The 26,501-nt window shown below is 43.7% G+C and overlaps 1 protein-coding gene across 4 annotated transcripts in view; it reads right to left on the minus strand.

Moving 5' to 3' along the window:
- Positions 1 to 26,501, minus strand: part of INPP4B (inositol polyphosphate-4-phosphatase type II B) — a 1,297,521-nt gene that overhangs the window by 352,805 nt on the left and 918,215 nt on the right. For all 4 annotated transcript variants that reach the window (XM_073549778.1, XM_073549777.1, XM_073549779.1 and 1 more), the window contains one exon: positions 9,618 to 9,729. In XM_073549778.1, coding sequence (XP_073405879.1) covers positions 9,618 to 9,729 — 112 coding nt within the window. The remainder of the gene's footprint in view (positions 1 to 9,617; positions 9,730 to 26,501) is intronic.

Genomic DNA, 26,501 nt, shown 5'->3' on the forward strand with positions numbered 1-26,501 from the left:
AAGCATTGACCCTACAAGAACCTGATGATCTACAACAGACTGAAGTTTTCTGTCGGACCCCGCGAGACCGCTTAATGACAACGCAGAGAATGTCTCCAAAGGAAGAGGTGAAACAATGGAAGACTGATGGGACACGAATGGATAATGGTCTCTGGAAAAAGGAGCAACTTGTGTGTCTCCCTAAGCGGATGTACCCTGCTATTGCCACATGGGCCTACACATCGAGGAAAATAAAAAATCAGGCCCTCGCACTGGTGCAAAAATTCTACTGGGCCCCGGTTCTCCAGTTGGCCGGAAGCATTAACTGTTACCAACATGACTGCAAAAACCACAGCGAAGAAACTGGTGATGGAAGTTATATGCAGATATGGGGTTCCAGAGGTTGTTGAAAGTGATCAAGGCCCGGCCTTTTCTTCTCATGTGTACTAAGAAGTTCTGACAATGCTTGGATCCACTGTAGCCCTCCATACTTCGTACCACCCACAATCCAGTGGGGAAGTTGAGAGGCTGAACGGCACACTGAGGGGACAATTGACCAAAATGATGCAGGAGACTACGGCTCCATGGCCAGAGCTCCTACCCACTGTGTTATACCACATTCGTACTACACCTATTGCAAAATATGGCCTGTCCCCATATGAGATATTGTTTGGTTCTAGGCCCCCAGTTGCAAATTTCCAGCCTCAGCAGTTATCAGAAGAGACTGACCGTGTTGTTCAATGTTATTCTGCTTAGTAAAAATATTGCTAACACCTATGTTCTAGTTTTCTTTTCTTTTCCAGATTCAGCAGAAACCGACACCTGTCATAACCTGAAGCCTGGTGATTTGGTAGTCGTGAAGAAGCATGTCAGGAAGCACGGACTAGAACCCTTGTATGACGGTCTCTATCAAGTTCTCATCACCCAACAAGCCAATAGCAAATGAAGGGACATAATGTTTTGGTTTTCTTCATTTTTCATATTATTATTGGTAGAAGTTAAAAGTTAAAGTTAGAAGATATTCAAAGACTCAGAGATTAATACGATAAAGACAATGATAGTAATAAGGACAGTTGGTGGTCAGACACCTTCTCCTTTCTCAATCCAGCCAATTGATTTAAGGGAATTGGGGGCTGGATAGCTGGGATCTTACAAAGCTTGTTACACATTGCTGCCTGTATCCTTGTTGTATATGTGATACTAAAACTTGTTCTTTGGTGTATTTCTGTATGTATTAGGAAATTCTGCACTAAGACAGCTAATGATGATACCAAAGGTGTCGTTGCCCCTGCTCTTCTCTGCACCGATCTCAAAAGGCTACTTGATGAAGATGTTGAAGCCAAGCACATGGCTACCTACAAAAGTTCCCCATCACCGTCATCAAAAATTGTTATTCGTGAACTGCAGTATACAGGGGGGATGGGTGCGCCGCAACAGCCAAGACTGGTAACACGGCATCAGTCATGTGAAGACCAGTACCCCTCAAGCTGTTAGCTTGGGATAGAACCTCTGATGCTGCATATGTGTTAAAAAAATGTATCTAGGGGGGAATGTGAAGGGTTAATACTAAAATCAGAGCTGAAGTTTCGTTTTATCCATTCTCTGGAGGTTTCGTTTCTCCGTTTTTGTTGTTGTAAGATAAATTTTTATAATTGGCATGGGCTGTCATGAAACCAGACTGCTCTCATCAGGTACAAAGATAAGGGGCTCGGGGGGGGGGTGCATTGCTCTGAATATGCCATTATACTACTTTCTACGCTATTTAGGTACGGACATATATGAGTTTCCGGTTTTTCTTGCAATATTATTGGCTTATAAAGTGAAATGCTATTGGTACTTGAGAACCTTGCATAATTAAGCAAAAGATTATAAAAGATGTGACTAAAATAAAGGGGCTTAGTGATCTGCCTCGATCCTCCCGTACAGAGACCCCAGTCTCCGTGTGATCATTTGAGTTGCTAGCAACACTGGAATAATTTGGAAATCACTGGCTCAACCGTGAAGGGTTAATTTAGCCCTCCCAAAATAGCTACCTCGTCAGTATAGACACCAATAACAGGAAACAGAAACCCGAAATGATCTTGCATTATAATAAAACCAAAGGAGGAGTGGACAAGATGGACAAAATGATTGGAGAGTATACGTGCAAGAGGCAGACAAAACGTTGGCCTGTAGTTCTTTTTTATAATATGCTAGATGTGTCAGCCCCCAATACCTATATTGTTTATAGTGAGACTCATCCAGAATTCCATGCCAACAGAAAGGACAAGAGACGTCTATACTTGACAGAACTTTGCTATGAATTTTTAATGCCTAACATGATGGAGAGAAGCAGAACAAAATGCTTACAAAGGCAAACAGAAGCTATGATCCGATGTGGTATACGTTTTCAGGAACATCCAGAGCCAAGAGATAAAAAAAGAAAGCGATGTTATATTTGTCCGGCAAAGAAGGACAGGAAATCTGAGCGTGTCTGTACTACTTGTGGACAAAATGTCTGCAAGGAGCATTCTTCCGAACAGATAACGTGTGAAAGTTGTTGCGGTCATTAGTAAAGCAGAAAAGGAACCTTTGAAAAGAGATTTTCCTGCAGCATGTTTACTGCAACTTTTATATAAAAAACTTTTAGACAAAAAAACATTATTATAAAGAGTTGTATCGAATGCGTATATTGGGCGTTTTAAGCCCGATCAGTTATTCTTTTGTTTTTTTTTGCACATAGTAATGTTTTGAATTATTCACATCTTAGGCTGTGTTCCCACTGGCGCTGGGGTCTGCCAGGAGGTGATCCGTAATGGATCTGATCTCTTGGTAACTCCAGTTAAGGCTGCTGGAATGCCGGGATTCCGCCAGCCTTAGCTGGGGTCACCAGGAGGTCAGATCCATTACAGATCTCCTCCTGGCAGACACCAGCGCTAGTGGGAATGCATCCTTACTTTGCAATTTTCAAATAAACTTTGAAAATTATTTTTGTTTGCGTTATTCCATCTTATTTGCACATGGGCCTAAAAGGCCCCAGGTATGTGAAAGTGTAGATTTTTATGGTCATGCATTCTAGGGTTAAAAGACGTAAACTTCTGTCCTCCAATCTATTAATTTAACCCTATTGTGGAACTTTTACTGTTGAGTTGTCTAATGTTGTGGCATATCTATGAATGTAAGAATAATGACATGCATAGTCACAGGACAGTCCTAGGGTCCTTTCAAAGGATTTGATTTGGTAGTTAAAGAGATATAACAGTAATTCAGCCAGGGCTTCTTCACATGATCGATTATATCAGACATGGTTTTCATGGATACAGTGCCTTGCAAAAGTATTCGGCCCTCTGGAACTTTTCCAACATATCATGCTTCAAACATAAAGATACCAAATGTAAATTTTTGGTGAAGAATCAACAACAAGTGGGACACAATTGTGAAGCTGAACAAAAATTATTGATTATTTTAAATTTTTGTGGAAATTCAAAAACTGAAAAGTGGGCGTGCAATATTATTCAGCCACTTTACTTTCAGTGCAGCAAACTCACTCCAGAAGTTCATTGTGGATCTCTGAAGGATCCAATGTTGTCCTAAATCACTAATGATGATAAATATAATCCACCTGTGTGCAATCAAGTTCCGTATAAATGCACCTGCTCTGTGATAGTCTCAGGGTTCTGTTTGAAACACAGAGAGCATCATGAAGACCAATGAACACAACAGGCAGATCCGTGATACTGTTGTGCAGAAGTTTAAAGCCAGATTTGGATACAAAATGATTTCCAAAACTTTAAACATCCCAAGGAGCACTGTGGAATCGAATGCAAATCTACCAAGAACCGCCGTCCCTCGAAACTTTCATCTTAAACAAGGAGAAGACTGATCAGAGATGCAGTCAAGAGGCCCATGATCACTCTGGATGAACTGCAGAGATCTACAGCTGAGGTGGGACAGTCTGTCCATAGGACAACAATCAATCGTACACTGCAAAAATCTTGCCTCTATGGAAGAGTGGCAAGAAGAAAGCCATTTCTCTAAGATATAAATAAAAAGTGTCATTTAAAGTTTGCAACAAGCCACCAGGGAGGCACACCGAACATGTGGAAGAAGGTGCTCTGGTCAGATGAAACCAAAATCGAACTTTTTGGCATAAAGACAACACAGGTCATCACCCTGAACACATCATCCCCACTGTTAAACATGGTGGTGGCAGCATCATGGTTTGGGGCTGCTTTTCTTCAGCCAGAGACCCGGATGATGGTTAAAATTGATGGGAAGCTGGATAAAGCCAAATACAGGACCATTCTTGAAGAAAACCTGTTTGAGTCTGCAAAAGACCTGAGACTTGGACGGAGATTTGTCTTCCAACAAGACAATGATCACAATCATAAAGCAAAATCTACAATGGAATGGTTCACAAACAAACATAGCCAGATGTTAGAATGGCCAAGTCAAAGTCCAGACCTGAATCCAATCGAGAATCTGTGGAAAGACCTGAAAACTGCTGTTCACAAACGATCTTCATCAAACCTCACTGAGCTCGTGCTGTTTGCCAAGGAAGAATGGGCAAGAATTTCAGTCTCTTGATGTACAAAACTGATAGAGACATACCCCAAGTGACTTGCAGCTGTAATCGCAACAAAAGGTGGCGCAACAAAGTAGTAAGTTAAAGGGGCCGAATAATATTGCACGCCCCACTTTTCAGTTTTTGAATTTCCACAAAAATTTAAAATAACCAATAAATTTCGTTCAACTTCACAATTGTGTCCCACTTGTTGTTGATTTTTCACCAAAAATTTACATTTGGTATCTTTATGTTTGAAGCATGATATGTGGGAAAAGGTTGAAAAGTTCCAGGGGGCTGAAAACTTTCGCAAGGCACTGTATATTAGTTTTCATGGATAGCACTCATACGCATGATACACTATGGACCTGTGCACATGTCCGATTATATTCCGAGTGTCTGATCGAAATTGGAAATGCAAGATTATGGATCCGTGATAAACATCGGACCGCATTCGATTGACATTCGCTTCATGGACTGACATAAAGAAGAAGGTGGAGAAACTTCTTATTTTCTTTCTTCTCTCCACTTCCAAGAAAACAGATACCACTCTGATCAGAATAATGGCCATGTCATGATACACTGAGAGCCTGTGCTTGGTTTGGACAGTCATTTCATGCAGATAGTCCTTTTAACCTCAAAGTATGGCAATAGAGCACTAACTGAATTTTAAAAAAAGACTCAGACAAGTGCTTTAGTAGCAACTAAGTCTACAGAAAGGTATGCACTGTCCTAATTCACACAGTTGGACACTTTTCATCAATGAATGCATATATAAGATAAAATTTCCTGGCCCAATGTTTTGGACACACAAAAGCCACGTGATGCTTTGACTGTTTAAAAGGAACTTGATAGTAAGGGTATGTGCACACGTATGCGCTTTTTTCGAGTTTTTTTTGTGGTTTTACCAAATAAAATGGTTAAAAAACGCTTAAAAGAAGCATCCCATTCATTTTAATGAATTCCGCACTTTTTGTGCATATTGATGCATTTTTTTCCGTGAAAAAAACGCATCGCGGAAAAAAACGCAGCATGCTCATTAATTTTGTGGAAAATTCCGCATTTCTAACTATTTTCTATGAGGCTGGGACCGATCCGGAAAAAAACGCATTAAAAACGCGTGGAAAACTCGCAGAAAAAACACACGTTTTCTGGAAAGGACTCCGGTTTTCATGCAGAAATTTTCTGCATACGTGTGCATATAGCCTAAGAATTTCACTGGAAACCAGAGGTGGCAGAAAATAGGGTAGAGTGAAACATTTCTAATCATACTTATTTCATTGCTATTCAATGCTTTGTTTCCCCAGTATTCCGCTCTTATTTATTAATATTATTTATTATTATAGCGCCATTTATTCCATGGCGCTTTACACGTGAATACGGGTATACATAAAAAAAAATGAAGTATAATTATAATGTACAATACAAGCCACCAGCTGATACAGGAGTACAGAGGACGCTACCCACAAGGGCTCACAGTCTACAAGGGATGAGTGAGGATACAGTAGGTGAGGGTAGAGCTGGTCGTGCAGTGGCTTGGTTGATCGGTGGTTACTGCAGGTAGTAGGCTTAGATTCCTAAGTGCAATGGTGGGCGTGTCAGTGCACTTGCAGTCAATGGCTTCTCTTCGGTTCTTCTTTCTTAGCTCTGCCCTCTGCTTCCTGATTAACAATAGAGACACAGACTTTGCTGCAGGACACCACCTCTGTTGTTTGCTGTCAGTCAAGAAGTGGAGGGCGGTTTTCAGTTGGCAGAAGAGGAGCCAAGAACTGCAAGTGCAGTAGTGGGCATATCAGTCCACTTCATGGCTTCTCTTCACTTCTCCCTGCTAGCACCACTCCTGCTTCTTGAGTGATAGTTAGCAACATAGGGAATGTCAGGCAGCAGAGTCCTGTCTTCACGGTCAATCAAAAAGCAGAGGGCTGGGCTGTGAAGGAAAAGGTGAAGATTTGCTGAGGACTGCAAGTGCACTGTTATGCTCACTACCGAATTTCGTAATCCTAATCTGCATATGAACAAAACGCAAACTAAATCTCAAAGAAGTACTGGAGATTATCAAGATAGGAACTGTTGGAGATGTTTCACCCTGCTCTCTCCTGCACTACCTGTTGTTTATGAAACTTCTTACTGACAGGTTGCTTTTAACAATCCTGCAGTTCTGGTCACAGACAAAATTACCAAAATAGGTGTGAAGGAACCATGACCGAAATATATTTATACACTTCAACTAAAATTGTTACAATATGTAATAGACATCACTCTTTGTTTTGTGCATTTACATTGGGTAAAATACTTGGAATCATAATAACAAAACCTGAAAATTGCATTTACTACAAGAGGGGAAGACACCCTAAAGGCAGTTACCTATTGGAATCCTATTGGAAAAGATGGCCCTGGAATGACCTTAGGTAGGTATATTTACCCAATTTTCCTCCATAGACAGTTTCTCCATTAAACAAGGCAAATGCTGTAAAATGTTGGGTCTTAAATGGCTGTATTGTAAATTACAGTCTGCAATAAACGTTTCGCCATGTTATTCTTCATACTGATTATATACATCATTTTTTGTAGCTTGCATTATGTGTAAACTTCGGGGTTTTGGCAAATTGTACACTGTTAGCATTTTAATTGTAGATTTATGTTTTCATTTTTTCCAAAACAGAATTATAGACTAGGCAGTCTCAGCCGGCTTGTACTCCAGCTGCCGCATACAGAGACGCTCATGTTTTTTAGGGACATCAGTGTAGACACGCAGCATCAAGCAAAAGTGCTCCATAATATGTGAAGTGGGTTATTCTGGCATCCTTTATTACAGTTTATTTTATAATTCTAAAAATTTATGGGCAGCTGCAAATTTAACATAAGCTTAAAGAATAAAATTCTGTGCAGTTTAGATATAAGACAGTACACACACCACAAGGAGATAGGTGATGACAGTGGAAACAGTCAAGATGGATGCCGAAGCATCCGTCCACCATGAGGACGCATTGTAAGGAAACATGGCAAATGTTTGAAGTGAACCACTGTATAGGAATGCAGTCTTCTGTGTTTTTCTATACAGTAAAATACATTTTGTCACATACCGGCCAAACGGAGGTCGATAGATCACACTTTTGGTTTCTGTTTAATGAATGGAGGTCTATGGGCATGTTATAATATAAGTAGGAAAAAGCTTCCCACATACGTTGAAGGCTAAGTGTATAGATGCAGGTTGCACAAAGTCTTACGCCTGCATTAAATACTGATCATTTATTGAAAAACTGTAGTTTTCATATTCTATATAAGTTTAGTAAAATTATGTTGTTTAGATGATGGATTGTACCTTTTGTCTTCACAATGTAAAGTCTGAAAGTTAGTATTACGGTATATAAAGGAACTTATTGTAACGTCCGTCTGCGGTTCTGGGCTGCAGCCAGGCAACACCCCGAGAAACACTGATACCCTTTACCCCTATACAGGGATCTGGATTTACAACAGAGCCCAGGAGGTACTGTCTGAATAGGAGCAGCGGCCAGAGCAGGACGGTCGTCAGAGTGAAGTACAAAAACGGCAGGCAATAGCAGAGTCAATTTCAGGCCAAGGTCAGAGTCAAAAACCAGGAGGGCGGCAGAGGTACAGAATCGTTAGGAAGTAGCAGAGTCAGAATATCCAGGCCAAGGTCACAAACCAGGAGAGTAGCAGAAGTACAGAATCGTCAGGCAATAGAGGGGTCAGAAATCCAAGCTAGGGTCAGAGTCAAACAGAAATCAATCACTAAGTAACACACAGGGGAACCAAGAATATATCCGGCGGCTTGCAAGACCAGTCCCAAGGTATTTGAGGGATCAGGTCATCCCTCACAGGTTCCTGGACTGGTGATGTCATTAGGGCCGCCCCCAGGACCAGGCCAGATGGAGTTGCAGTAACCCCCTGATGACTGACAGAGGGGCGGAGACTGCGCCCACCAGATACCTGCGCAGGAGCCACTTCTCTGTCACCACCATAACTCACGGGCGGACCACGGCGCCTCCCAGTGGCCGAGGCAGGAACAGCCGTCCCCGAGTCTGACAGTGAAGTGGCGGTCTGGCGCCTCCTAGTGGCCGTGACCGGAACAGCAGGCCTCGAATCCAACGGTGACGTGACAGACCGGCGCCTCCTAGTGGCTAAAGCTGGGACCATAGGCCCTGAGTCTGACGGCGACGTAATAGAACCACGGCGCCTCCCAGTGGCCGAGGCAGGAACAGCCGTCCCCGAGTCTGACGGCAAAGTGGCGGCCCGGCGCCTCCTAGTGGCTGCGACCGGAACAGCAGGCCCCAAATCTGACGGAGACGTGACACTTATAATATGATCGTTGTTGTGGAATATCGAATGGTGATAGGAGTATTTACCTCCAAAAAATCTTTATCAAAAAAGGAAAAAATAGAAAGATTAACTAGTTGTCTGAGGTCTGAAAACATAGAACTGAAGGCCTCTCCATAGAATCAAAAAACAATTTTTAATTAGAGGGTATCTAACTTTTGGGAGCCCCTCAGATGAGCTTGGTGAGCCTGCACCATGTCTCAATTATTGTTTGATCAAGCACAGTAGCTCATCTCCTGTATACGCAGCATGTTGCATTTCGGCGCACACGGCGCACCTTCAAAAGTGCGCAGCGCACGCCAAAATCCTACTAGCGCACGACCAGCGCACGATCTGCGCACCCTATGCTAAAGATAGGGTGCGCAGATCGCAAGCGTCCATGTGTGATAGTAGGCAGCGATGACCGGATGGGGCTGGCAGGGGGCGGGGCTTAGCGGCGCCGTGCACTGCGTCGAATAAACGCTAGTGTGAAACTAGCCTAACTCCAAGGTAAGAGCTGCGGTACCAGGAATGGTCTGTAGAAGTTGTATTTAGGGCCATGGTGCCCGCTAACTCCACGCTAACTCAGCTCATATAATCCGCCATTACGGTGTACAATACACCCTTGCAGTGTAGACCCTGACATAGACTTTACACAAGGAATGTAGGGAATGCAAAGTAAATCATGGCTCAGGACAAATCCAGTATATTAATGCTGAATTATTTAATCCAAGATACTTTCTTTAGTCATTTATGGCAGGGAATAGCAATTGTCTACCTTTTGTCCTTGTGCATCTGTTGTGATGTGATCTGCCTCCCCATTCTGAATCTCCCCCATATTCACCAGACTCACTTCAATATTGCCAATTTTCTTTCCACCATTTAAAGTTCTGAAAAACCAAAAAAAGTCAGACAATGAAATAATTAATCAATTATGAAATGCATTCATGTATCAAATATCAATCCTTATTAATAATAATTTCAACAGGATCATTTGTAATATTAATGTTCCTGGATGGGACACCAACCGTTATTCACAGCACAAACCAAAATGAGAGAAAGCAAATTAGAGAACAATTTCCTTAAATTGCTTTCCCTTGTACTATGTTGTCAGGCTTATTAAACTGGTGATTAAGGACTTGACCATTGTTATTCCAGAAATATGATACACCTCATTCTATTATCAGATACAGATCTTATTTTCATGTCCTTCTCAAAGCATTACATACAAGCTGATCCATGGTCTTTTCCTGATTTGTTTAGAAAGAATTACAGAAATTCTATGAGCAAAAAATGGTAGTTAATACAATCTCTCTGTGTGCACCGAATACCATTTTGTTGGCAGCACATCCTCTGTTTACACAGATCAGTGTGCTGGTGATAACTATTATTATTATTATTTATTTATATAGCACCATTAATTCCCTGGTGCTGTACATGAGAAGGGGTTACATACAAAGTTATAGATATCGTTAACAGTAAACAAGTTTCCACAACAAATTTATAATGACAAACTGGTACAGAGGGGAGAGGACTCTGTCCTTGCAGACTTACATTCTACGGAATAGCGGGGAAAAGACAGAAGGTCGGGGTGCAGCAGCTCTGGTGGTGATGAGGCGGCTGCTCAGGCTGTGGTGAGGCGGCAGAATGGTTATTGCAGGCTGTAAGCTTTCCTGAAAAGATGGGTTTTCAGGTTCCGTTTGAAGGATCCAAGGGTGGTGGATAATCGGACGTGTCGAGGCATGGCATTCCAGAGGATAGGGGATATTCAGGAGAAATCTTGGAGGCGGTTGTGTGAGGAACGATGATAACTATGATTTTTAGTCTGCTTAAAAATCATTGCGCCGAACAATTGTGCATTTTACTGATTTATTGAGAGTTTTCTGGCTTAATTAAATAGGCTGATAATTGTGAAAGAGCTTTTCACACTAAAGGGGCTTTAACATAAGCGATCGTTACTTTGTAATAACCAAAATCACAAAATTTTCTTATAAAAATAAATATATTTTACGGACCCTGAATTCTTCCCACAGGACTAGATGTATGTCATACATAGTACACACATATAATATTTATGCTACAGCCATGAACAACTGTAAAAGGAGTTTAACACAATAGGATGCTAACAGTAGGGATTCTATGAAGAACCGGAAAGCCTTTGGGTGCTCCATCATTTTGAGAATTTGGCCATAAATCTTAAAGTTAAATGGGTGTTTCAACCCAAAAATGTATCCCCTATCCATTGAATAGGTGCTTAATTTTAGATTTAAGGGGGTCTATGTCTTGGGATGCCTCAACTCACTCGAAAAGGTGAACATCCCTGAGTAGGTGTCTGAGTGCTAGATGAGCATGCACCCTGCTCCATTCAAAGTCTATGGCACCGATGGAAACAGTAGAGCAGATGGATAATAAATGCTTTTAACTAAAATACCTTTATTTTAACATAGTAGTCAAGAAAAACTAATTTCGTAACATTACAAATTAGCTAAAAACATCATTAAATTGGTTATTATCTTTGCTAAAATTAATGGTGTTATTATATTTTTTTCTAATGTTACTTAATTACTTTTTGTTGGCTATTATGTTAAGGGTTTATTTCAGCTAAAAGCATTTTTTAACTTCATTAACCATCTACTTTTATTAACTTTATTAACCTTCTATTCCATCAGTGCCATAGACAGTGAATGGACAAAGGTATTATTCTTGTACTTTATAAAGCACTGCACACAAAAAAACACAATATACCATATGTAATTGTTTGTAGAGAAAGAAGATAAAAATGGCCATCCAAAAGTATCACCTTCATGTACTTTCTGCATGTAGATAGATACAGATCAAGGGTATTACATCATCAGCTGCTGCTAGTTTATTCATCCTATTTGCGTCTCAGTCGCCCTCTGAAGGTCACCACTGAGCTGATTGCTTGTCGAGCCTGGAGCTTTCATTACCAGTCTACATGGAGCTTGTACTACTCTAATACTGCTACAAAATTGGGTGCAAAGATTTAGCCGCAATCTCAGTTTTTGGGAATTTTTGAAGAAATCTGTATTATGCTTCATAAAACAGGAAGGCAGGAAAATTAAATAACAGTAGTCTGTGAGCATAGAAGAAAAACATCGTCCAAGCAATACATAAGGTCGGCCAATTGCATGTGATATGAGTGCATTTTCTTGACATACCGGAAAGGTGCCAATTTAGTAGAAGCATTTTGCACATTAAAGATTAGATACAAAGTGAAGGTGTTGTCGAAAGCATCTAATCAGGTCACTGCTGTTGCTTTGTAACCAGCTTGATTTCATTTTTTGTCTGTAAACACTTTCACTTTTTCTTTTATGTTCTCATAAATTAGCCCGGATATGTATAATCCTTCAGGCCTCCGTGCTGCTGTCAAATGCCGTTTGTATGAAGTTACTTTCCTTAAAAGCATTGCTTTTAGGCAAGAATACAACCATATATTTGTGATATGATGGATTAAAAAAAATCTAAAAATCTTACCACCAAAACAATAGAAGTCTCATTCTAGTGTATAGAAGCAATTTTACAGCCATGTGTATGAGGTTGTGAATGTGATGAGGTTGCACATAGCAAGCCTCTCAAAAACATGTTTTTATTCTCATTTATCATTTTTTTGTAAAATGATTACCATATGGTGGGTACAGATGCACAAGCCCCAAGACTACTAAACCCATGGCTTTAGTTGCGTAGATGTCGTTAACTTCAGGTGCTACATTTTTTGTTTGGTCTCATCCTTTTTTGATGATTGTTTAGAAGCCTTAAACATCAAGCACAATTGCATTTGGATCCATGACAAATCGTCAAGCAATCACACCCATGGGTTATTAGTAGTGTTGAGCATTCCGATACCGCAAGTATCGGGTATCGGCCGATATTCGCTGTATCGGAATTCCGATACTTAGTTCCGATACTTTTTTCATATCGAATACCGGAATCGGAAGTTCCCATAATGCTAGAAGCCCGCTCGATTTGATTCAGCCAATGGGGATCCTCAGAAGTGTGGGCACATCCTGTTAGGCATGTAGGCATGTTAACTACTGGCATGGCTGTGATTGGCTGCTGAAATGATGTCATGATGCACTATAAAAACCGCAGCAGCTGCCATTTCTGGTCACTCTGCTGTGAATTCAGTTAGGGACAGGCTGCTGTTGAAGACTGTGAGGGACAGTTAGAAATAGCGATCATCAAACATATCTATTTTTCTACCCAGGCTACATAATCCACCACTGTAGCATTTTTTTAAGCCCAGCAGCGCTGTTTTAATAGCTGTCTGCAAGGGCTGTGTGAGTGCAGACCCACGCTGTGTAGTGTGTCCTGCAGGCACGTCTGCTTGTAGGCCGCCCAGCGTGTGTCTCTGCCTCATACACATTTTTCTTTTATTGCTGCTTTTTTTTCTCCTGTATAGTGTGCTTCCATACGTATCCATACACGTTGGTTGCAAACACTAAAGGAGTGGACAGCGGAGCCTTTAAGCAGCCTTTCAGTGCTATAGCCCATTTCTCTGCACTGTTTTTGTCTGATAGGTCTCTCTGTGTGTGAGTGCAGCACACGTTGCAGTGTGTTCTACAGCCACCGCTGGTTGTAGTCCGCTCAGCGTGCGTCACTGCCTCATATATAGTCCTTTTTTTGCAGCTAATTTAGCCAGATTTTTGCTCCTATATTAGTGTGCTTCCATCCGCATCCATTGTCATTAGTTGGTTGCAAACACTATATAGGATTAGATAGAGGAGCCTTTTTGCTGGCTTGTGCCCTTCAGGGCCAGCCAGACTAGTATCACCCTATTTTTTGGAGCCTCATCAATTGCATTGTAGGTTAGCTTCCTGCATTGTAATCGCTCCAAAAAGTTTGTGATACTATAGCTTTCAAACTTTGGTCACATCCTTTTATTTCCCCCCCCCAAAAAAAGGAAATAAAGTTCACCAAACACTCCACTTTAGAGTTGTGTAGGCCACATTAGATCATATTAAAGTGTAGTACACACACTCTTAGCCAAATTAGTGTTTCTTATACTGGTTAGCAGGTGTTCAGGAATAAGAACACTAAGCCCCCTTTTTTACTTTTCTGCCTATCTTTATCAGTCTACCAAGATGAAGAAGGCAGGGAGTAAGGCACGTGGTCGTGGAGTTTCAGCAGGGAGAGGACGGGGGATTCAGCAGGGAGAGGACGTGGGGATTCCGTGTCTGCTCCGGCCACGAGTGACCCGGCATCCCCCACTTTTACCAGGCAACAGTCCTTCATGCGCAGCTTTGTAGGACCTCGCCGTACCCCACTGCAACGTGACGAACAAATTGAAGCCGTTGTCGGATGGATGGCAGCTAACGCATCCACTTCAATGACTTCTGCATCCTCCCAGGGCCAGAGCACTGAAGAGCAACCATCTGTCTCTTCACCACCTGCCAAATTGCCCAGGCAGTCTGAGAGCCCTGGACAGGAGCCATCTCAATCTTTACTTCTGTTCTCAGAATCTGTTGGCTTGGAAAGAGGTGGCCAGCCAAGCAGCATTCTAGAGCGTGAAGAAGAGGGAGTATGCAGTGATGCGCAACTGCTTTGTCCCTCTGAATCTGAAGAGACGGGTGGGCCTTTGCCTATTGTCAGCACACCTCAGTGCTCATCTGATGATGATGAGACTCAGTTGCCAATTTCTGGTGCGTACGGTGCTGGCGAGACAACCCAGGACCAGCCGGTGCTTGAAGAGGGGAGTGGCGATGATGAGGTCCTTGACCCATCATGGCGTCAGCCACAGGAAGGTGGTGGGAGCAGCTCTGAGGAAGAGATTCCCCGAACGGCCAAAAGAGGAGGGAGAGGGCGGGGGCAGACTTGGTTACCTGTAGCCTCCACTTTGGCACCCGTGAGGAGCAATCCTCTTCAAAAACACAAAATAGGCGCTCCCAGGACTTGCAGTGCGTGGTCTTTTTTTGACACAGTTGCAGATGACATTTGCTTTGTCAAATGCAAGCTGTGTCATCAGAAAGTTAAACGAGGGAAAAATGTGAGCAACCTCAATACCACAAATATGTGGAAACATGTGCGTACCAAGCACGAGGTGGAGTTACACAGACACACTGAAGATGTAGGCCAACCTTCAGCAGCACCTACCACCTCTTCAGCTCGTGTTGGGGCCTCTTCCTCCAGCTCACACACAGCTGGTTCGGCTTCCTCACTGGAACGCCATGGAAGAACCTCTGCCACTGTTGTCCAGAGACCCAGTGAAATTCCACCCACTGAACAACGTTCTCAGTCATCAGCACACTCCCAGGCCACTCACCAGCAATCGGTAGCACAGGCATGGGAGAAAAAGCGGCCATACTCGGCAAACCATCCCCGAGCACTGGCTCTGAATGCCGGCATTGCCAAACTACTGGCCCTTGAGATGCTGTCATTCAGGCTGGTGGAGACTGACACCTTCCAGAACTTGATGTCATTGGCAGTTCCACAATACAATGTGCCCAGCCGCTTTTATTTCAGCAGGCAAGCCGTCCCTGCCCTGCAAAAGCATGTGGAGGGAAAAATTTAAAATGCGCTACTAAACGCCATCAGTAGCAAGGTCCACCTGACCACCGATGCGTGGACCAGTAGCCATGGACAGGGACGATACCTTTCCCTCACTTCCCATTGGGTCAATGTTGTGGAACCGGGTACAGATCTGGAGAGTGGCTCTGTACGTATTCTGCCAACTCCAAGGATTGCAGGAATGCAGTCTGTACATATTGAGTCCTCCTCCTACTCTAGTTCCTCGGAATCAGCACTGCATGAGCCTGTTAGGCCAGATATGAGCACAGGTGTGGCCAAACGTCAACAGGCCGTCCTTAAATTAATTTCTTTGGGGAATCGGAGCCACACAGCACAGGAGCTCTGGAATGCCATCAAGCAGGAGAGCGATGTGTGGTTTGTGCCAGCGAATCTCCAGCCAGGTTTGGTAGTGAGTGACAATGGCCGAAATCTAGTGGCAGCCCTGGGCCTAGGCAACCTCACTCACATACCATGTCTGGCACACGTGCTCAATTTGGTCGTGCAGAGCTTTCTGAGGGACTATCCGGATCTTGATGCACTGCTGCACAAGGTTTGCCTAGAGTGTGCTCACTTGCGGCGTTCCAGCATGGCAAGATCGCGCATTGCATCTCTGCAACGCCGATTCCGCCTGCCAGAACATCGCATCATATGTGACCTCCCCACCAGGTGGAATTCAACGTTACATATGTTGGAGCGGTTGTGTGAGCAGCAGGCAGCAGTAATGGAGTACCAGCTGCATCAGGCGCAAACAAGTCGCACTGTGCGCCGGACACTCTTCACCACCACTGAGTGGGCCACTATGAGGGACATCTGCCATGTTTTGCATGCCTTCGATGACTCCACGCGGATGGCCAGTGCAGATGATGCACTAGTCAGCATGACTGTCCCCCTTATCTTATGCTTCAAAAAACCTTACAAGCACTAAGTGAGGAGGTTTTTGAAGAGGTCGAGGATGAGGAGTCAGAAATGCCATCTGCTTCTGGCAAGTCTGCGCAATGTGCTTCCACACAAAGGCCCAGGCATGGGACACTTAGTGAGGAGGATGACGAGGAGTCAATGGAGGAGGAGGAACACATCTCTCCAGAGGAGGGAGGTACACAAGGCTCTAGTAGTCAGTGTGTACAGCGAGGGTGGGGTGACGCTGAGCAGGCTGAGATGCTGCCTCAAGCTGGGGACAGCGTTTCCGGTCCAGTTGGCAGTCTGCAGCACATGGTTGATTTCATGCTGCAGTGCTTGTTAAATGACCGCCGCATCGCCAACATTCTCCACACGGCTGATTATTGGGTGTACACCCTCTTAGATCCTCGCTACCTGGACAACTTACAAAGCCTCATACCACAGTTGATCCGGGAGCGTAAAATGCGGGAGTACCAAGAAACACTTGTGCAGGCCATCATGTTCTCCATTCCCCTCGCAAGTGTTGCTGGTAGTGCTTTTCAAAGCAACCATGTGGGTAGAGGCAGTGGAGGAAGCTCTGCACAAAGAGGTAGCAGAGGCAGTGCCGCAGGACAAGGCAAGGCCAGTATGGCCCAAATGTGGAAAAGTTTTGTGGGACCGCCACAAACGGCTACACCATCACAGACGGCTCCAGTCAGCAGGAGGCAACGTTTCCGTCAGATGCTGACAGACTACTTGTCTTGCCCTGTTAGTGTGCTCCCAGACGGCTCTTCCCCATTCAAGTATTGGGTCTCTAAGCTGGATACATGGCCAGAGCTTAGCCAGTATGCATTGGAGGTGCTGGCCTGCCCTGCTGCCAGTGTATTATCAGAACGTGTCTTTAGTGCTGCAGGTGGTGTGGTAACAGACCGTCGCACGCGACTATCCGCCGATAATGTTGACCAGCTTACTTTTGTGAAAATGAACAAGGCCTGGATCTCACCTGAATTTGCCAGTCCTCTTCCAGAATAAATAATTGGCTGGCAACAAGATCCAGGTCTTCTGTTGTGTTCATGTTTCTATGACCTGAACTTTATTTCCTGGGCTACAGCAACGCCCGTTGTTGCTCAGAAGTGCTGTCCACACAGACAAAACACTCGCTCATGTGTAAGTGGGGTTTGGTAACGTCAGCTGATCCTCTGCTGTGTGTACGGCAAACTCTCCTGCTGCCTACAACTTCTGACTACCTCTGATTTAATATGTTCTCTGATTTGCCCTCTGTCTCCACTCTGTTTTGAGTATTTCCTCCGGCCTACAACACCGCCTGTTTCTGCTCTCAAGTGCCGTCTGCACAATCAACACTTGTTCCTGTGTTACCTGGGTCCTGTAACATCTGCTCATTTCCAGAGGTGAGTCCGGCAATGTCTCCTGCTTTGTCTACATTCCCACTAGTTGTAGAGGAAAAATGGACAGAGCAGGAGACATTGCCTGACTCACCTCTAGGGAGAAGCTGGTGTTACAGAACGCCAGTAACACAGGAACAAGTGTTGGTTGTGCAGACGGCATTTCAGAGCAGCAACTGGCGTGGTTGGAAGCCAGAGGAAAAACTCGAAACAGAGTGAAGCCAGAGGCCTAATTGGAGTACGTTGACAGTTAGTAGTAGTGTAGAAACAATCGAAAACTGCCACCAAGTAGGCCTCAGCCTACTACCTGATTTTCCCTGGGCTCCGACACTGCCAGTTGGTGCTCAGAAGTGCTGTCCACACAGACAAAACACTCGCTCATGTGTAAGTGGGGTTTGGTAACGGCAGCTGATCCCCTGCTGTGTGTATGGCAAAGTGTCCTGCTCCCTCCAAACTCAAAGTACCTCAGATTTACACCTGGCTCCAAGTAGGCCTCGGCCTACTACCTGATTTTCCCTGGGCTCCGACACCGCCAGTTGGTGCTCAGAAGTGCTGTCCGCACAGAAAAAAACACTCGTTCATGTGAAAGTGGGGGTCAGTAACGTCAGCTGATCCCTTGCTGTGTGGAGGGCAAACTGCTGCTGCCTCCAAATTGTAACTACTTCTGATTTAAACATTCTCTGATATGGCCTCTGTCTCCACTCTGTCTCTAGTATTTCCCCTGACCTCCAACATCGCCAGTTCCTGCTCACAGTTGCCGTCCACGCATTCCACACTTGTTCCTGTGTTCCTGGTGTTCTGTTACGTGAGCAGATCCCCCAATGTGTGTCCGGCACTGTCTCCTGCGCTGTCCACCTTCCCACTACAAGCGGTGGGAATGTGGACAGAGCAGGAGACAGTGGCAGACACACATCAGGGGATCTGCTGACATTACAGAACCTCAGTAACACAGGAACACATGTGGATTCGGCAGACGGCTGCTGTACGCATAAACTGGCGGTGTTGGTGGTCACGTGAAATCCTGGAAACAGAGTGGAGACAGATGCCTAATTGGAGCAAGTTGACAGTCTGTTGTAGCCTACAAACAATCTAAAACTGCCACCAAGAAGGCCTCGACCTACACCATGATTGTCCCTGGGCTCCAACAACGCCAGTTGGTGCTTGGAAGTCCTGTCCACACAGAAAAAAAACACTTGTTCATGTGAAAGTGGGGTTCGGTAACGTCTGCTGATCCCCTGCTGTGTGTACGGCAAACTCTCCTGCTGCCTCCAAATTCTAACAACGTCTTATCTTAAACTGCCTTCAAGTAGGCCTCAGCCTACAAAATGACTATCCCTGGGCTCCAACATTGTCAGTTGTTGCTCGGAAGTGCTGTCCACACAGAAAAAAACACTCGTTCATGTGAAAGTGGGGTTCGGTAACGTCAGCTGATCCCCTGCTGTGTGGAGGGCAAAGTGTCCTGCTCCCTCCAAAGTCAAAATACCTCCGATATACACCTGGCTCCTAGTAGGCCTCGGCCTGCACCATGATTGTCCCTGGGCTCCAACAACGCCAGTTGGTGCTCGGAAGTGCTGTCCACAAAGAAAAAAACACTCGTTCATGTGAAAGTGGGGTTCGGTAACGTCAGCTGATCCCCTGCTGTGTGGAGGGCAAACTGCTGCTGCCTCCAAATTGTAACTACTTCAGATTTAAACATTCTCTGATTTGGCCTCTGTCTCCACTCTGTCTCTATTATTTCCCCTGACCTCCAACACCGCCAGTTCCTGCTCACAGTTGCCGTCCATGCATTCCACACTTGTTCCTTTGTTCCTGGTGTTCTGTTACGTGAGCAGATCCCCCAATGTGTGTCCGGCACTGTCTCCTGCGCTGTCCACCTTCCCACTACAAGTGGTGGGAATGTGGACAGAGCAGGAGACATTGGCAGACACACATCAGGGGATCTGCTGACATTACAGAACCTCAGTAACACAGGAACACATGTGGATTCGGCAGACGGCTGCTGTACGCATAAACTGGCGGTGTTGGTGGTCATGTGAAATCCTGGAAACAGAGTGGAGACAGATGCCTAATTGGAGCACGTTGACAGTGTGTTGTAGCCTACAAACAATCTAAAACTACCACCAAGTAGGCCTCGGCCTTCACCATGATTGTCCCTGGGTTCCAACAACGCCAGTTGGTGCTCGGAAGTCCTGTCCACACAGAAAAAAACACTTGTTCATGTGAAAGTGGGGTTCGGTAACGTCTGCTGATCCCCTGCTGTGTGTACAGCAAACTCTCCTGCTGCCTCCAAATTCTAACAACGTCTTATCTTAAACTGCCTTCAAGTAGGCCTCAGCCTACAAAATGACTATCCCTGGGCTCCAACATTGTCAGTTGTTGCTCGGAAGTGCTGTCCACACAGAAAAAAACACTCATTCATGTGAAAGTGGGGTTCGGTAACGTCAGCTGATCCCCTGCTGTGTGGAGGGCAAAGTGTCCTGCTCCCTCCAAAGTCAAAATACCTCCGATATACACCTGGCTCCTAGTAGGCCTCGGCCTGCACCACGATTGTCCCTGGGCTCCAACAACGCCAGTTGGTGCTCGGAAGTGCTGTCCACACAGAAAAAAACACTCGTTCATGTGAAAGTGGGGTTCGGTAACGTCAGCTGATCCCCTGCTGTGTGGAGGGCAAACTGCTGCTGCCTCCAAATTGTAACTACTTCAGATTTAAACATTCTCTGATTTGGCCTCTGTCTCCACTCTGTCTCTAGTATTTCCCCTGACCTCCAACACCGCCAGTTCCTACTCACAGTTGCCGTCCACGCATTCCACACTTGTTCCTGTGTTCCTGGTGTTCTGTTACGTGAGCAGATCCCCCAATGTGTGTCCGGCACTGTCTCCTGCGCTGTCCACCTTCCCACTGCAAGTGGTGGGAATGTGGACAGAGCAGGAGACATTGGCAGACACACATCAGGGGATCTGCTGACATTACAGAACCCCAGTAACACAGGAACACATGTGGATTGGGCAGACGGCTACAGTACGCATAAACTGGCGGTGTTGGTGGTCACGTGAAATCCTGGAAACAGAGTGGAGACAGATGCCTAATTGGAGCACGTTGACAGTGTGTTGTAGCCTACAAACAATCTAAAACTACCACCAAGTAGGCCTCAACCTTCACCATGATTGTCCCTGGGTTCCAACAACGCCAGTTGGTGCTCGGCAGTGTCTTTGGCACGGGTACTCCCTGTTGCCCAGCCTGGTTCCAGCACGCCAGCTGTTTCCGGGTAGTGTCAAGGTCACTATGCCAACAATCCGTTGTCCTGTCGTCTTGCGGCCGGGTTAGCCGACTCTACGGTGCCTGCAGTTTAGGTGACTCCTATGTGGGCTGTGGGAACTGGCACTGAAGGCTGGATCCGTAGTGCCAATGGGACATGGACCCCCTGTAGGACTGTGGGTTTCGGTAACTGCGGCCGGCTTGTGGCCTGGCTACTTTGCTTTGGATGGGTACCTTCTGCTACCCATCCGGGTTCCAGCACTGTCAGCTGGTTCTCGCCAGAGCCTTTGGCCTAGGTGCCTCCATCTCGGTATCCGAGGTCCAGCACCGTCAGCTAGTCCTTGGTAGTGCTTTTTAGAACAGGTACCTTCTGCTTAGTAACCATGGTCCAGCACCGTCAGTTGGTCCTCAGTAGTGCCATTGGCTCTTGTTTCTTCTGCTACCCATCCGGGTGCCAGCACTGTCAGCTGGTTCTCGCCAGAGCCTTTGGCCTAGGTGCCTCCATCTCGGTATCTGAGGTCCAGCACCGCCAGCTGGTCCTTGGTAGTGCTTTTTAGCACAGGTACCTTCTGCTTAGTAACCGTGGTCCAGCACCGTCAGTTGGTCCTTGGTAGTGCCATTGGCTCTTGTTCCTTCTGCTACCCATCCGGGTGCCAGCACTGTCAGCTGGTTCTCGCCAGAGCCTTTGGCCTAGGTGCCTCCATCTTGGTATCCGAGGTCCAGCAAGGTCAGCTGGTCCTTGGTAGTGGTTTCTAGCACAGGTACCTCCTGCATAGTAACCGGGGTCCAGCACCGTCAGCTGTTCCTCAGTAGTGCCATTGGCTATTGTTCCTTCTGCTGCCACTAGGGGTTCCAGTACTGTCAGCTGGTTCTCGCCAGTTTCTCAGCCTTCTTGTACCTTCTGCTACATTTCCAAGATCAAGCTTTTTGAAATTGTCTTTGGTAATCCTTATTGATCTCCATGACGACGACCCTGAAGACCACACCAAAGAAGACCAGAAATATGACCCTAAATAATATGACCAAGAGGACAAAGAACATCAAGACAACCACCAAGATACAGAACAAAAGACAGAAGAACAAGAAGCAGAAGAAGCAAAAGCAGAAGAACAGAAAGCAGAAGAACATTAAGCATAAGACTAAAAATCATCAAAGAAAAAATCAAAATTATAAGCAGAAGAAGACTAAGCAGTAAATGAGGGTGAGTCCGTTCCCCTGGAAAATGCCTGCTGCTGCAGGCCAAACTGAACGCGGACAAATCCTGTTGTAAATCTTTTGTGACAGGCAGAACGTAAGGTGTAAATCTTATAACTTTTATAGATAAGTACTACAGGAATGCCTGTCACCATAAAAAAAATGAAGAAAAAGAAGAATAGGAAGAAGATGAATAAATAGCATATGAAAATTAATAATAGCTGAATAAGAAGAATATGAAGAATGGAAAAAAAAAAATTAATGGGAAGAAGAAGAAGATGAATAAGGTGAAGAAAAAGTTGATGAAAAAAATGCTACTGCTGCGGATCATGAAGGAGAAAGTGTGGGAGAAGTACAAAAGAAGGTGAAGAGCATGGAAGTTGTGAAACATACATATCTGATAAAATATAAAAAAGGTTAACATAGTCAATATCTTTTTAACTCCGAACGTCTTGAAAAGAAAAATTGGAATTAATGCTATGCCATGTGATTTGAATAAACCACTATGCCTTTAATGTCTCCTCCACCTCCCACAATACATTCTACATGATTCTTATATGTTTTCAATTATGTAGAATTAGCCAACAAGGAAATAAAGGGCTTTTTTAAATTCCGATACCGGAAGTCCCATTGACTTGAATGGGACTTCCGGTATCGGAATCGGCGATACCCGATATTTTTTTCGTATCGGGCGATACCATCTGATACAATATTTTTGGGTATCGAACGGTATCACTCAACACTAGTTATTAGACAAAGAAACTGAAAGACTTTGCCAATATTGTAAGTGTGCACTACAAAGGAAATGTTCAATATACAGTAATTTAAGGCTATGCACAACTTTGGCTGCGTTTTATCTGCAATTTACTAATATTTTTGCAGTCTAAAATTGTGTAATTGGGCTTTATTAAAAACATTCAAATATCCTCCTCCCTATCCACCTCCCAGTTTTATAAAAATTTAATAAAAATATTTAAATACAAAGAGCAAGATAAAAAAAATATTCAAATTTTTTTTGACAGCTCAGTCTGTATTCTCCCTTTCTGCTTCTCTGAACACAAAACATAGCTGACATTTTCACAACAAAATGGACTTAAATGAAAAGGAAAGTGTTCTTTATGAGGATTTGGGATATTAAATAAGTCTCATGGAGCTGATCAGGCTGGCGTACTTACATATGTCAGAATGGCTGTATTGTCTTCTTTGTAAGTTTGAATTCAAGAAGAGAGTAAGAACAAATAAGTCCAAGTGTATTCATTCTCTGACCAACTAACCTGATTACCAGGCCCTCAGTGTCCCTCTACCCAGCTGCTGTTAATGCAATCTCACACTGCTCAGTGCATGCTGCAGCTGTCAGTCTAGCTCGACAGACTGACTGTATAGTGAGAGGTGGCTTCAACGAGCCCCCTGCAGCACCCAATAACTAGAAGAATATAACTTCTTTATTTCAGGATGATACAACTGGGTGAGGGCTTGTATTTTTGTGTATTGCATGTTTTTTTCTCCATACCATTTAAGGAGTATATACAATGCTTTAATCGCCACGTATTCCAATGTTTTGAGGTGTAGTGGCAGCAATAAAGCCACAGTTCTGGTGTTTTGATTTCTTTTTATCAATTTTCACATAAAGGAGATTTTTAAAAAATCACATATTTCTTTATCTTCAGAGGGGAACATGAAGGTGATTTAAACTTTTAGAATTTTTTTCAGATTTTCTTTTACTGTATTTTGCAGTTCCCTTAGTGGGCTTTAGCCTGTGATTGTATAATCACTTGCACTATATATAGCAATACCACAGTACTGTTGTGTACAGAAAAAATCATGGACTCCTATGAAAGTTAGTCACAGACTGGCTTTCATAGGAGTACTATCATGACAGGCATGGGGGTCTTTAATAGACCCTCGGCCGTCATATCAACTTATCGGGTGCGCCAATATGCCTACGGGTCGTGTGATATAAATGCTGCTGTCAAAGATTAACAATGGCATTTAACAGGTTAACAGCACCTGCAGCTGTTGGAGACATATGTTGGCCGAATAACACAGTCATCATATGCCAGGAAAGATGTGGGCTCAGTTCCTAAGACCACATCAAAGAACGGGAGGGGGTTAACACTATGAACCTGGAGGATACCACTATGGCTACAAGTGTAGCATTTTTGCAGGTGACATCTTCCCTTTAATGTTGTGCTGTTTTTTGTGCATAATGACCTTATTGCCTTCTCGTACATTTCTCCTCTGAATGCCTTATCACCTCTTTAATGTTACGGTAATGGCACCATATGCGATAATATGTGAGTAAAACGTATATCTGCTTCATTAGATTTATGTGCATGCATTAGATCCATGTCTACCGGCACTGACAGCACAGAAATAACTGATCACCATAGTAACTCACAACATATAAAACTCCAGAAGAGGAGAAACGCATTAATATTAGGGTGACAGGCTCATGGAAAGTTTTAGCACATAGTAACAGCATCTAAAAAGTTAAATAAAGTGTTCCTCACATAGAATAACAGCGAGATGCCATCTGGTAAAAAGCAAGTCTTTTAAGAAAATTCACTGTTTATGGGGTAGCATCACTGCAATGAAAGTTTCTTCTCTTACCTAAAAACACCATGCTGTGCGCGAATAAGAGCAAACCCCATCCATAAGTAGAGTAGAATAACACTTCCTAGATAACATGCAGTAGAAGACAGCATGTACTAGTCTTTACATGGCAGACTAAACAGACTACGTAAACTATGCATGGTTTCCCATAATTTTTGGTAAGTTTTTTTGTGCATTTTCTGATGCAGTTTTTTCCATTTGAAGCCAAAAGCAAATCAAGCAGGAAGCAGAAGACTTCCTTATATATTTCATATTTCTTTTCAATCTACTCTTGATTTAAAAAAAAATGGTTGAATAACTGCATGAAAATATATGACGATTTTTTTCAGCACATTCTGTGTGACAAATCGCCCTAAGAAATTAAACCCTTTCTGACATTGGGCATAATAGTATGCCGATGCAGGACTCCCCCTGTTTGCCAGCTGATCTATACAGCTGACATGTGCCAGCAACAGCCACGGGTGGAATCACGATCCACGGGTGGAATCACGATCCACCTGTAGCTTTTAGCTATTTAAATGCCGCGGTCAATTTCTGACATCGGCATCTAACTTGTGTTTACCAAAAGTGCATTTCTAATCCCGCAAATCAGTGACCTTATCACATGAACGCGGGTCATCGATGGGTCAGTATGACAACCAGAGGTCTGCAGCAGAAATCTATGGTTATCATTGACAGATTGCTATGAGCGACATGCAGTGGTCAGTGCTCACAGCAAGTGAGCATTTCTGCTGCACACAGGCAATCTAATCATTGCCTGTGTGTAGCAGAGGAGATCAAAGTACTATAGCTTCTAGTCGGCCATGGAGACTATTGAAGCATGCAAAAAGGAAAACAACAATGTTTTTAAAAATATAAAAAAAAAAAAAAAGTTCAAGTCACCCCCCATCGCACAATTCAAAATAAAACAATAAAAAAATCAAATATACACATATTTGGTATCACCAAGCTCAGAATCACCTGCTCTATCAGTATAATAAGAGAATTAACCCAATCGCTAAGCAGTGTAACGAGAAAGAAATTCAAAATGTCAGAATTACATTTTTTTTGGTCACCGCTACATTGCAATGAAATGCAATAACGGGCGATCAAATGATCATATCTACACCAAAATGGTATGAATAAAACGCCAGTTTCGCATGCAAAAAATAAGCCCTCACCCAGCCCAAGATTACAAAAAATGAAGACGCTACAGGTCTCAGAAAATGGCGCTTCTTTTTTTTACCAATTTTGTTTTTTTTCACAACTTAAATAAAAAAGAACCAACACGTTTGGTGTCTATAAACTTGTAATGACCTGGAGAATCATAATGGCAGGTCAGTTTTAGCATTTAGTGTAGATGGTAAAAAAAACAATCAAAAAACAACTGTGGAATTGCTTTTTTTGCAATTTCACCGCATTTGAAATTTTTCAGTACATGATATGTTAAAAACAATTGTGTCGTTCAAAAGTACAACTTATCCTGTTAAAAAACAAGCCCTTACATGGCCATTTTGATTGAAAATTAAAAAGTTATGGCTTTGGGAAGAAGGGGAGCAAAAAACAAAAATGCAAAAACTGAAATACTTCTTGTCGTAAGGGGTTAAGGTCAAGGTTTTTAAATTAAGATGTAAACATAACATATTTATTTTTTAGTTTGGTTTCATTGGAGCACAGACACAGTTATGACAGCAGCTCAACTGCAGTATATGTATTAATAGTCTAAAACTAAAGTAATCTGAAACCCCCTTCTTCTTCCATCATTTCCTCAGCTTCCCTTGAAGAAGGGGTTGTACTAAGATTGCAATATATCATC

This window comes from Dendrobates tinctorius, unplaced genomic scaffold (genome assembly GCF_039654945.1).
Source record: "Dendrobates tinctorius isolate UK_male_01 unplaced genomic scaffold, ASM3965494v1 ptg000161l, whole genome shotgun sequence".
NCBI classification, from domain to species: domain Eukaryota; kingdom Metazoa; phylum Chordata; class Amphibia; order Anura; family Dendrobatidae; genus Dendrobates; species Dendrobates tinctorius.